The following is a 12,787-nucleotide window of genomic DNA, read 5'->3' as shown; positions in this document are numbered from 1 at the left end:
GGGAACCCCGCGACATGGCGGCACCCCCCCCCCCCGCCCGATAACAGCACCCCGCGACATGGCGGCACCCCTGACAGGGAACCCCGCGACATGGCGGCACGCCCCGGCAACGGTACCGGCAACACGGTGCCACCCCGCCCTCCCTTCTTCCCTCCCCACCGCGGAGGGAGGCGCTCGCAAGTTCCGCCTCGTCCTACGCCGCCCGCGACGCCATGGCGAGCGCGGGCGGGCGGCAGGCTCCCCTGACGGAGCTGCGCGGGGTGCTGCTGCCACCGCCGTCACAGGCCGCGGCAGAGGCCGAACAGGACGAAGAGGAGGAGCCCGAGGAGGAGTCGCGCTTCGCCGAGATCGCGCTGCTCGCGGCCTCCGGCGACGAGGCGGAGCTGGCGGCCGCGCTGCCCCCGCGCCGAGCCGGTGAGCGGTGGCGGGAGCGGGGCCGGCGGGGCGCCCCATCCCCGGCCGGGACCTCGCGGGTCTCCCCGCTGGGCTGTGGCGCGGAGGAGGAGCTGCGTAGTTTATTTTATTTTATTTTATTTAAAAAAAAAGGAAAAAAAGTGTATTATTATTGTTATTATTTTATGTCGAGTCTTCAGTAAAGTTAATTGGGGCCTTCCCAGTGATGGGATTTATGGGCAGCCCCACTTGAGTTCATACAAGGGCCAAACGCCCTGAAGCTGGTGGTAGATCTTGCTCAGAGGGTAGGATTTCTGCTGCATTGCAAAATAAGGAAATCATAGGTGTTTCCCTGTTTGAGTGAGTTGCGTAAAAAGGGCTTTGTATATTTTAAAACTTACTAGAAGCATTCACGTTTACATATATACATGTATGTATATACATGGTTTGTTCCTTAAAATTATTATTGGAAACTGTTACCGCCTTTTTACTCTTAATATAGCTTATAATACAAATCATAAAAATAAGCTTGAACATCCAAAATATTTCAATCAAACTGCCCTTTTTGCCTTTTCCATTTAGCAGTAACAATGGTTTATTCTTCTTTTTGAATTTCAGTTATTATACAAGAGGAAGAAACCAAAAAGGAGTATGAAGTAGTTGGACGTTTTCCGATCATGGGCCCTTGGTGGACAGTTCATGTTAAAGTTAAAAAAATAGGCGCCAAGTATTTTGTGCAAGGATTTCCATCATATTTTCTGCGGACTAATATAGAGGAAAACAACCACCATGTCTTTTCGCTATTCCTGAACGAATGTGGTGTTCCTGATGTTTTTAAACAAGAGTTTTTTACTTGGCTTCCTGAGCAGCCTTTGCTGAGTTTTACAAAACTTGAAGAGAAACTGAAACAGTTCCAAGCATCGTATTTAGCAAAGAAGCAAGGAGATACCAAGAATTTTGATGTCTTTCAGTATGTTTTGAAATCTTGTAGGTATATTGTGTGCTATTTTGATAGTTTTATAAGTTCGTTTCTATTTTTTAAGATACTATGCTCAGGCTAACATGTCTCTGTGTAGTTAAATGAATTTTTAATATGCAAAGATTCTTGCATATTTTTTAAATTTGAGGGCTGCAGGGGATTGGTAACCCGTTAAAGGAGTGCGTACAGTTGCCAATGCACGTGTGTAAAGACTGTGGGTTTACTGACTAGAATTACCTGTGCTACAGATGCAAAGACACGGATGTTGGCCCTGTGTGATTTATTGCGATGCAGCGAAGGCTTGTTAATGGGTTCAGCACATGGACATGGCAGTGTGGCCTTTTGGGGCAGGTAGCATTCACAAATGGTGTAGCCAGCTCTTGTGGGCTGGATTCTGTCTGAACAAAGCTATAACCACAAGATGTGTATCAGTAGCAGACCTAATATACCACTAATGCCATTTAGTCTGTGGGACCCAACTAGGATGAACTGATGCAGTTTAAAACACATTTATAATAATTATTTTCCAAGAGAGCATTTTAGTTGCAGGTTTTATCTGTCGCTTATTTGCATTTGTTTTTCCTTCAAGGCAGTTCAGGGTTCATTTAAAACTATCTTTAAAAGAATTACAAAGAATAAGAAGCTGAAAGATACTAGGGATGCTTGGGATATGGAAGAGGGAGAAGCCAAAGTCTATTTAAATTGTCTCTATAAATGGATTTGTATATTGTTTAAAACTTTATTGGTTTATGGTGCATACAGTTGCAGGAAAAGCCGTACTGGTAGCTATGAATTTTCCAAAGATCATGGAGTATTTGCCAGTTCTTCTACCGCGCCATTTTTGCTGCGTTTTGGAGAAGGTGTGTTGGCAAAAAGAGAATGAAAATAACGGTGATGCACATGTTGTGAAAGAACATTTCCAAGACGGCATTCTCACAAAATTGGATGATATATTAAACAATGAGCCCTGGAAACTTGGATTCAGCAAGGTGAGTAGTAAAAATTAGGGTAAGAAATGTGACGTTTGTTGCATTCGACCTTCATCAGGCCATAAGCCTGTTCTTTCAGTTATGTTCATTTTATGATATGGGCATTTTTAGGAGATAAGCGTTAGTTTAATTGAAAAAGGGTAATTTACCATGCTTACTGTTAAGAAAGCTTATTTCTCAATTAGTCTACCGTAACTCAGTTCCAGAAGATTATGAAAGTGAAAGTGTTACAAACTTTTGCTTAGCCTTTTCTACAAGGAATAGAAAATGAAGGTAATCAGAAGGTAAATGAAGAGGTAATCAGATTGAAACCAAAAAGCTAATATAAAATCATACTTTTAAATTTTATATGTGCAAAGGAAATCTGATTTTAGACCATAGAACAGTGTTGGTGTGCTTTCATAGCAAAGTAGATCCAAATGGCTTTATAAAAGGTCACCTTATTTTAGGATTTATATTTGCTGCTTTCCTTGTCTTTTGTGCAACTGCACTGCTGTAGCTCAGCTTAGTGCTCAAACATGGGCTAAGGCTCAGTGCAGAAATGTGGTTAATGAATCCCTTTGCCTCAGCTTACCAATACTATCTCCATGCCCAATGTTGTAACTCATTTATTCCAATGTTTCACATTCTTAGCATTAGAAAGCTTTTCCTGATATATGTTTTGACTCTTCCTGGTTGCAATTTAAACTGTTTTTTCTTCTCTTGTGCTCTGTACCAAGCCTTGTATTCTTCCTTAGATTTTTTTTTACTACTTGAAGGCAATCATGTCTCTCTTTTCATTCTCTCTGCCTCCTGACAGTAGATCATGTTTTCTGCACATCTCAGTCTCACTGAATTGCACTAGTCTTGGTAGGTTTCATCTGTTCCTTGATATCTTTTCTCCAAAACTGGACAAAGAATTCTAGCTAGTACCGTAATCTGTGCTCTGCTGCTGATGTAGCTTGTGTCTTTACTTGAAATTCGGATGGGTGTGCATTAGATCAAATGCACAAATTCTCTCTAATAACCACTTTCTGTACAGGGTTTTTGACTTTAAAGTGTTAGTGATGGACAAATTATCAATCATCTCATTTTGAAATATCTTGCATTCAAAAAAAAAAGCATAACTTTGTACTACAAATGACTATTTTTTTGTAGACTGCTACCCAGTGAATTGTAATTCAGCAAGATGCTAATATCTTCTGAAATAAATGAATCTATGTTTGTTTTTATTCCTTTTGGGGAGAAGATTACCTATAGGGAACTGAACCTTCCTTATTGTGAAGCAACCTGGGCAGCCTTCCATCAGTGCAAACATCTCCTCTCGAGGATTCCTGATCTGCAGAAGAATGCATTGATTCTGTATGATCGACTCAAGAAACAATGTACAGAAATGGGACATACTTACGAAGATCAAGATGAATTAACTCATTTTGTGTCTAGAGATATGTCTATTGAGCATGCTTGGCAATCTCTTGAATTTTTGAAAGATCAACATATAGTGATTAGGGAGAAAAAAATGGTGTTTCTGCCTCATCTTTACAACTCGGAAAAGAACATTGCCATGTTTATTGGTGACCTTTTGTCAAACCACGCATGGCAACTAGGTGTTGATGTGAGACAAATACTTAACATTTCTGAGATATCAAGAGAAATAGTAGATATGAAAATGAATGTTACCCAGGCTCATGAAGTGGAGTGCATGAAAGAAAATAATCCAGAAAGTCACAATTGTGAAAATAGCTTCCTTAAAAAGGAATTGGAGTCTACATCTGGTACCCAAAGTAAAGCAGAGGTAGACTTGGATCAGGTGACTGCTCTGGAAAAGATTTGTGCTAATCCTGTCACAATCATAAGTGGAAAAGGAGGCTGTGGGAAGAGTACAATCGTTAGCTGCCTTTTTCGTCACTTAAAGCAGATGGAAAAAGAGATGGAAGAAGTGGAAGCTGCTTCTAAGGATTTTGAAGGAGACCTGGATGCATCGGAGGAGTGGAATACTTTTAATCATCTTTGGGAATCACAAAATACTTGCACAAAAAATCTTTTGAATGTATTATTTACTGCACCTACAGGGAGAGCAGCAAGCCTTTTGAGTGAGAAAACTAGATTTCCTGCATATACCCTGCATCAGGTAAGGATTTTTTAAAACTGACTTCTAAAATAAATTTTGGCAATGTCATTCTTGTTTTGGATAAAACTTATCATTGATCATTTTTAGTGATACTTAACCGCTATTAATGATAATTTTAAGGTATCGGCACGTAAATATCAGTATTATATTTTCAGGCATCCTGACCATCTGAAATACATTATATGCTGCATCTTTTTTTTCCCCCTTTCTTAAGCGTTTCTCAAGTGGCTTTCTAGGGCATTGAATCTTTTAACATTTTTTGGTAGTCTGAGTAGTCTACAGCATTTAAAATTAACTGCAGAAATCTTCCCTAGGCAGCAGAGCTGTTCTCCAGTGCCATGTTGCGTAGAAATCATATTAATGCCAACACATTTATGAAGAACCACAGGCTGGAGTAGAGTAATGAGGTGGATTTCATTCATGCAACGTTTTCCTAACTACTGTGTCTCCAGATATATATTTTGCAACATTTTTTAGAAAAAGAGTAGACTGTTTGTTAATAAACTTAAGTCTCCGTTGACGTAGGTAACGAAAATGCTGCAGAGAGATTGGAAGAGTGGAATAACTTAAATAAAAGTTGAGATGATAAAATGCATTGAGAAGTGGGTAGTTCCCTTTACCTCTTCCCCATGTGGCCACTTACTGGTCCAATCAAGTGGACATAGCAAGAATGTTGGGAATCTCAGCTAGGAATGTAAGGAGTAAGGAGAGGAGTAAGACCGAATGGGTGAGTCCTTGATTCTTTGCATGTTGAAGTTCAGAACTTCAGTTAACACTCCAAAAGACAACATTAGAAGAGACCACACTCTGGCTACCTTTGCAAGACAGTTGTTCACAGTCTTTCAGATTCGTGACTCAGATTATATTGTTCCTGTGTTGTTTGTAGATCATCTATAGTTTTAAATCATGGAAGTCATCACAGAGTCAAGAAGAACTGCCATGGAAGTTTTCCACCGTGACAGTTCTGGTTGTGGATGAAGGAAGCTTGGTGTCTGTACAGATTCTTAGCTTAGTCCTAAAGCTCTTATGTGAACATGCTCAACTTGCCAAACTTATTATTCTTGGTAAGTGGAAAAATACACAGTTAGGATTATACAGTATTTAATAATACACAATATACAGTGTACACATCAAAGTTACTACTGTTCTTGCTGAGTCTCTAAAATCCAGTTGTTCTGTTGTTGGATATCTGCTCATGTGTATAGTCAGATGAGATGGAAAACAACTGAAGGGTCCACCTGTCAGTACAATATTATTGTTAATTTTTAGTGGTTTTGTCTGATTCTGAAAATAACGACTTCTTTTAGTAGCTCCTTATTATATCTTGTGAGTGGGAATTTTTTCTGTTTTCCTTAAGCTTTAAACAAGTTAGTGTTACCATATGAATCAGACATTAGTTGATGAATTGCATGCTGAGGATCATATTGTTAGAATCAACTTGTTTTTAGTATAGGATGGAAAAAAAAGTGTAAAATCAGATCTTTCACCTCTGCTTCCTTGGAGAAGCAGATGTGTGCTATTGTTGTGCTTTTTCATGTGCTATTGTTGGCACTCAGTTTTAGATATGTAGCTTTTAAAATGTGTTGGGATAAGGTGATCAGTATCTATTCATCATACAGAATCATTTGTACCTATTAGCAAAGCATTATTTAAAGGACTTTAGCTGTTCTACAGTTTGATTCCAGGGATCCTGAAAAGTTTAATTTGACATAAAGTGTACTGGACTTAGCATATGATTACTGAGTCTTGCACCATGAGAAAGGTTGAGTATTACTTTCAGAGATTTTTAAGACATATTTTCAGAGACACTTTGTTGTTGCTCCTCACAAACGTTAATTTGTGTTGTTTAGGTGATACTAGACAGCTCCCAAGCATAGATCCTGGTAACATGCTGGCTGATATCTTCGAGGGCCTGAAATCCAGAGGGCTCTCTGTGGAACTGCGAACTAATCACAGAGCTGAATCACAATTAATTGTAGACAACGCAACAAGGTAGCATCTTACAATGTATACAAGAAGTATTCTTGTAGTCGTTCTGGTCCTTTATTTCTATATGGTAGTAATCCAGTATGCAGGTTTTTTAAAACATGAAATAGCAAAATCTGTGTCCAAGTGCTCAAGACCGTTTGGTATCAGTGGAAGTTTTAGGATCATCTGAATCTTTGCAAGATGTCCAAAATTACAACCAAAGTTTTACAGACCCCTTTCCCCTCCTATTCCCCCTCTGTTTTTAGCAGCACTTCTGTATTACTCCATACTCCTCCTGTGAAGAGGGCTATATTGATAATAATAACTATCAACTCTAGTGCTGAAGTATTTGGAGAATAAATTAGGATTTTTCCCTGTGAATTTAAGTTATGCGCAGAAAATAGTCATTCAGTGTGTATATGTTTTATAGTGGGTGAGCACTTTTAAAATGCAACATTCAGGATGATGCAGAGGGTACACTACAATTCTTTAACCAGAAATTATTTTTCTCTTCTTTTTTCCCACCACTCCTGTTGTCCAGAATCTCTCAACGGAAACTTCCTGAATTTGATGAGGTGCTTAAAGTTTCTGGTTGGAAGGGAGAACTGACCATGCCAAGCCCAGAGAAGAAATTCATTTTTATTGCTTTGCCTTCTGGTGGGGGCTGTGACAGTAGGTGTATATTTATAGTCTGTGATCTTGACTTCCCGTTCTGTAAAACATACACTATTGGGGTCTAATGAACAATTTTAGTCATAGAATCATAGAACCATTATGGTTGGAAAAGATCCTCAAGATCATGGAGTCTGTCTATAAAACCATCACCACCGTTCCTGCTAAACCATGTCCCTAACTGCCTCATCTACGTGTTTGTTTTGATTTAAAGCAAAATAGTGGATTCATAGTTTACCTTTTTGCCTTATGTGAATGGGCACAGAAAACCCATTAAGGACAGAGGATACTCTGTAGGCTTCCAGTTTTGAATTGGGAGTATTGCAGCTGAGACCAGTGGCATCAAACACGAGCAGCTCTTTTTGTTGCAACTGAGCTGTCAGTCCTTAAAAGATTAAATTTTTCGGAGTTGAGGGATTTGGGGTAAAAGCAACTGTTATAGGGAGTGTTTTGGACAGCAATGTGTTGCGCTCTACTCTGGAATCAAATTAAGAAAATGGAAACAGAAAAAAAGGCTCTTGAAAGAGGGGTCACCAAGATTTCTTTCAAAATGTTTTGGGGCTGGGCTTAGTCTTTTGACTGTTATTGGATAGGTGCCTCCACTTTGTATGCGTGTGGAAGAAAATAAGCGTGAATAACTGCACCTTGCTTAAATAACTTCATCATTAAACCTCAAATGAGTATATTCTGTAACATCTGAATGGATTGTTCCATGGGTTAAAAATAATCTAGCCAATGTTTCTTTAATATGCTGTATCAAAACGCTATTTGGCATGAAATACATTTAGTCAGATGTTTAATAAAAATAAATAAGAACTACTGTTCTTCGATAACATTTTTCTCTTTCCAGATTTTAATTGTGAGATAGCTACCTGATTCTTTTTGGGGGAAGTATATTTATGTGATTTTGTTGCTGCTGTTTGGTTTCGTTTCTTTCAAACAAGTTGAAATGGCACTGAAGCAAGAAATAAGCAAAGGCAATATCACACCAAATTAGATTTTTCTCTCTTAAATTGTTCTTCTGCATATGTTTATATCTTACCTGTTATGTCTTCTAAATCAGATTTGCAGAATGCCATCAAGACTTTACTTGCAAAAGGACCAGGATTGCAGGATGCCAAACAATCACAGTTCATTGCTTTTAGAAGGTAACAGAGCGTGGAGGCAAACACCGAAAAAATCCTTGCTAGCAGCCATGCTCTAAAAACATCTAAATGTGTTGAGTTGGAGACACTAGTGGAAATACTGTTAAAAATGCTAGAGGGAAAAACAGGCCAGTGTCTTTCCCTTTGCCTGTGGTTGTCCCCTCTTTCTCCATGGAGAGTAACTTCACTTTTCTACAAGAATAATGTGTTTTGCACCATGCTTTTTACCTTTGCATTCATGTTGCTCTGTATTGATTGTTTTAAGGAAACAAGGGATAGATGTTAGTGATCAGTCTTTGCACGGGATTCCCCAAGAGCCTGTGCTGTAAGATGAGGTCCAAACTGCTTGGAGAAACTCACAAAATACAAAGTAATGGACCTTAACCCCATGAGAGAGATTAAAAACGAGATTGTGATCAATATTCAAATATTCAACATTCCCCATCCTGAAAGGGAGGAATTCCAGGGTGCCTAGTGGGAGCAGACAGCCTGTTGCCTGTGCCTGTGCGACCAGAGCAGGTGGATGTTCATCAGTGACAGAAGATGCTGGCATTTTGATCATCTCACGAGGGCCAGGACTGGTGGTCTCTGATGAGCATTAGTGCTTCTGTTAGTGGTGGATTTCTGCTTCCTGGATATTTGGAAGCACAGTAGGAGTCATTTGAAAAGGCAGAGGGGAGACGTATGGCTCCAGCAGACTTCCAAGAAGGGCAGGGAATGCTGCTTGTCATTGATAATGTGAACTGTTGCAGAGGTTAAAGAGCATGGGAGATCCCACAGAAATACTGGAAGTTTTGATAGTACTGGAGCCCACAGTGTTACAATTTCACCGAAAAGGGTACTGAAAGGAAAAACTTTTCGCTTGTGTTTGTGAAGAACTTTCACAAATAAAAATGCCAGCAATTAAAAATGCCACAATTAAAAATGCCAGCACTACAACTAGGTTACCAGTGTGCAAATAAGTTGGTGCAGACATTTTAGCAAGTTTTATCAGTTTGCTGTGAATACCGAGTAACTCTGGAGTCAGTTTAATTTCTCCAGTCTGCTTGCAGGTGCTGCAGTGTTATTTACAGTTTCCATTTAAGATTTTTTTGTGGTGTGTTTACAGCTACTTAATCTGCCTTTAAAAGTTAAAACTCCTGTTTTTTATGTTTTAGGCAAGATTGTGATCTAATAAATGAAATGTGTTGCCAGCATTATTCAAACCATTTAACTAGGTAAGCCAGTATTTTGCAATTTTTCCATTTATGAATCTCTTGGTTTTTGAAAGTGAAGCAACCTAAAATAAAATTGTAGACCTGGGTTTAGAGATTTATGTCGATCTGATTCAATACATTAGAGGTCATTTTTACAATTAGGAATCTTGCTTTGGTGAGCCCTTCAGTTTTAGCCTGGACTGCAAAATGGTTTGCATTTAATTGAAACTGCTTGTCAATACATGAATTTCAAGTTTTTGAGTATTTAAAGTTGACATTAAAGCTCCTTGAAAAAAATAGGGTTATATTTTTCCCACTATTTGATTCTGAAATGTTCTTGGAAGCAGCCTTTGAGTACTTCTCCATATTGATGCTTTTTACTAAAAAGTTTTATGAAACTTAGACAAACACCTTTTAAAATTAAGGGTTGTCTTAAGTGTTTTAAATATTTTCAGTGTTTTTAATCTGGTCTAAATATACTGGATTTATTCAGTAGAAGGAAGCAGCAAAAATACTGAGTGATGTTATAATCCCTTTCTCTTTTTTTTTTTTTTTCCCTGATGCAGAGACCATAAAAGACAACTTCTGTTTCGAACCGGTGACAAGATTTGCTGCATGCGAAATACTTACCTGAAGGATCTCTTGCCGGGACCTGGTTTGAGCAAGGATCCCAATCACCATAAATGCAAAAATGGAATCCCCCCGCTTGCCGAGGACGGCAAACGACTGTGCAATGGAGATATATTTTTCATAACAGATGTAAGTAGTTGCTGCAACAACTTGCACAAAATCTCAAAAGTAAAAGAATTCACATTTTAAATTTTTAATTTATAATAAAAGGCAGTAGAGAATTGAGCAAAAAACATCCCTGGAAGTTCATGTAAAAACTGTTTCAGTTGGTTCTTGAAATACAGTCTTTAAATAAAGAGTAAAGCTAGTATGACGGCCAGAGTCCTTCCCTGGCATAAAATGAAGCTGACAAATTTAACCACCTCCCATCCCTTTATTTTCTTGCTGGGTTGATTGAGTTGAATTGACTTGCCAAGGAGTCCAGTGAATACTAGGGTTTGTGCTAGGCAAGAGGGAAGCAAAAAGAGTTGGTGGGAGAGAGCTGAATCCCCGTATTGTTAGTTTATTTTCTTTTTTAGTGTGTTACCTTACCCTAAGATACTAAGTTTTCTGGGAGTTAAGACTTCAGTTTTTAACTTTTTAAGTCGGGTAGCCTGTATGTTGAGAGTAATTTTCCTCAGAGCTAGTCAGTAAAAGACAGCAATCCTTGGATTTAACATCTGAAATGATTTCACTTGTTTGGCACTGAAACAGTTTAAGTTCATCTTTAAGGGAAAGATACCCATATAGACACATGTAGATGTATAGACATTGGTCAAACAACTGATAGGAGCTTACTGATGTGTTCTTGTGCTTTGTCCTTAGGATGTGGAAGTTAATAAACAACGATTATTGACCATCAGCAGCACATACGGCTCCACGCACACTGTAGTGTATAAGGCACTGAAGAAGCTGTGTCATGTAAAACATGCATGGGCCAGAACTATTCACACATTTCAGGTAGGAAGTTTTAGGAGCTGGTAAAACTTTACCATGCCTTTATCTTGCTAATTGGCTGTATTTTCACATGAAAGTGTCAGAGACTGTCTTGAAACCAAAATTCCTTGAATGCAGGGGGCACTTTCCAGAGAATCTCCAGTTCTCTTTCCTTGTTCTTGTGATCTTTTTTTTTTTTTTTTTTTTAATTGGAGATTGCATCTTGGTAAGGAGCTCTTGCACATATTTCAGGGTTCTGAGGAAAAAACCGTTGTCTATGTAGTTGGGAACCCAGGCCGTCAGCACTGGCAGCACGTGTACACAGCTGTGACCAGAGGACGCTGCCGAGTCTACGTGATAGCTGAGGAGATGCACCTCAAGAAAGCAGTCACTAACAAGAACAGGCCCAGAAAAACTCGGTTACAGAAATTTTTGAGAGAGACAATTGCAGAAATAAACAACCGTCCAAAACAAACTCCTCCCCTGGAGGAGAGCTGGCAACCTGAGACTCAGTCTGTATCTGCAACTCAAGGTGCTCCTGACCACTCTGAACCGTTAACTAACTCGGTTAAACAAGAAGGGTCTGCAGCCCTTAATGAAGAGCAGGCCAGTAATGCACTGCAGCTAAGTCCAGGTAAAAGACAAAGAAGTCCTGTGATGAATTCAGAGGATGCTATGAAAACATCCTGGGTAAGTACCTTTTCACCGAGAAAGTATAAACCAAATTATTGCACTCTTGTTTCAGCTGCGCAAGTTTTTTATTTTCTCTTTTTTTTTATTTTTTAATTTTCCAAGTATTAGTAATCTGACCAGTAGTCTGTGAGCAATCAAATTTGGCAGGTGTCTTTCCAGGGTAATATATGTTTAATAGGGAAAAAAAAAATTAATGCCAGTAGCAAGTAAACTTAGACATCTTGTGACTAATTGCAGTGATGCTGGCTAGCTTAGACAATACTAGCTTGGTCCTTGTGTACAGATGTCAACTTGGATAACATTTTTGTTTTGTTTTGACAGCCAAATCAACAAGACACCCCACTCGGGTCTTCCAGACTCAGGAATCTAAGTTTGGAACATGTAACTCCTAAGAAGCTTTTCAAAAACTAACAATCAATCAGTTGTCCTCTTAATGAAGACACTTGTTTTTGACAGCTTTATTTTAAAGATTTCTGGGACAGAGAAACTAGATATGCAGAGATTTTAACAGCTTTCCTATATTTCCATTTTCTTTGAAGGAGAGCTTGTTTTAAAGGGAGCCTTTTATATTTTCAATGATCTGCTTTTAGTAGAAGATTCATTGGTGCGTTAGTCATCAAAAATCAAGTCATTTTTTTATTTTGGAAAAAAAAAAAAAGAACTACAAGAATTACAGGGCTATTAGAAGCTGGATGTTCCCTTGAATAATACATGGGAATTTCTTGGTTTAAACATTCTATCTGTACCAGGCTGTATGCAGCTCATGATGCTACAGCATCAGTGAGAAACTCTTGCTGCCTTTCTGAAGCAACAGTGTGCTCTTAAGCCAGAAAAATGGATGGTGTACAAAGGGAATTTCAGTTGTGCTGGATAGGGCAGAACTACAGGCATGAGGCTTGGCTGGGTCACGATGTTAATCCTGTCACGAACAGAAGGAGCAAGCAGCAGTCACAGGAAGGACAAGGAAGGACATTGCCCTTTGGTACCTTAGGAGATGTAAAACTTGCCATTGCTCTTTCTACCCAATGGAGTTTTTGCTGCTCGTGATCTTGGTAACAAAAGCAAAACTTGGAGTCACAGTTCAAATAATGTACCGC

At 39.1% G+C, this 12,787-nt stretch overlaps 1 protein-coding gene across 2 annotated transcripts; it reads left to right on the top strand.

The window, feature by feature from the left end:
• Window positions 1-212: 212 nt before the first annotated feature.
• HELB (DNA helicase B) lies at window positions 213-12,318 on the top strand. Of its 2 annotated transcripts, XM_088522953.1 has the most exons (13): window positions 213-414; window positions 1,012-1,380; window positions 2,135-2,361; window positions 3,590-4,471; window positions 5,358-5,535; window positions 6,322-6,463; window positions 6,981-7,111; window positions 8,175-8,259; window positions 9,414-9,473; window positions 10,019-10,211; window positions 10,887-11,021; window positions 11,250-11,687; window positions 12,012-12,318. In XM_088522953.1, the coding sequence occupies exons 1-13, from the start codon at window positions 213-215 to the stop codon at window positions 12,099-12,101; spliced, it is 3,132 nt and encodes a 1,043-aa protein (XP_088379079.1). In that variant the 3' UTR covers window positions 12,102-12,318. The 2 variants fall into 2 exon arrangements, with proteins under 2 accessions (XP_088379079.1, XP_088379078.1); XM_088522952.1 differs by lacking the exon at window positions 213-414 and having other exon boundaries at window positions 1,221-1,363.
• Window positions 12,319-12,787: the final 469 nt, after the last annotated feature.

The sequence above is a fragment of the Tinamus guttatus genome, unplaced genomic scaffold (assembly GCF_059628265.1).
Source record: "Tinamus guttatus ecotype Peru unplaced genomic scaffold, ASM5962826v1 Tinamus_guttatus_pri_ptg000171l, whole genome shotgun sequence".
In the NCBI taxonomy this organism is placed as follows: Eukaryota; Metazoa; Chordata; class Aves; order Tinamiformes; family Tinamidae; genus Tinamus; species Tinamus guttatus.
The sequence above is the reverse complement of the archived record's forward strand: the minus strand, read 5'-3'. Positions and strand labels throughout refer to the sequence as shown.

Bases quoted from the DNA above. Each gene is read 5' to 3' on its own strand.
- HELB (XM_088522953.1), top strand. From the start codon at position 213: ATGGCGAGCGCGGGCGGGCGGCAGGCTCCCCTGACGGAGCTGCGCGGG. The intron at 5,536-6,321 runs GTAAGTGGAAAA...TGTGTTGTTTAG, and splicing joins TGCCAAACTTATTATTCTTG to GTGATACTAGACAGCTCCCA. The intron at 10,212-10,886 runs GTAAGTAGTTGC...CTTTGTCCTTAG, and splicing joins ATATATTTTTCATAACAGAT to GATGTGGAAGTTAATAAACA.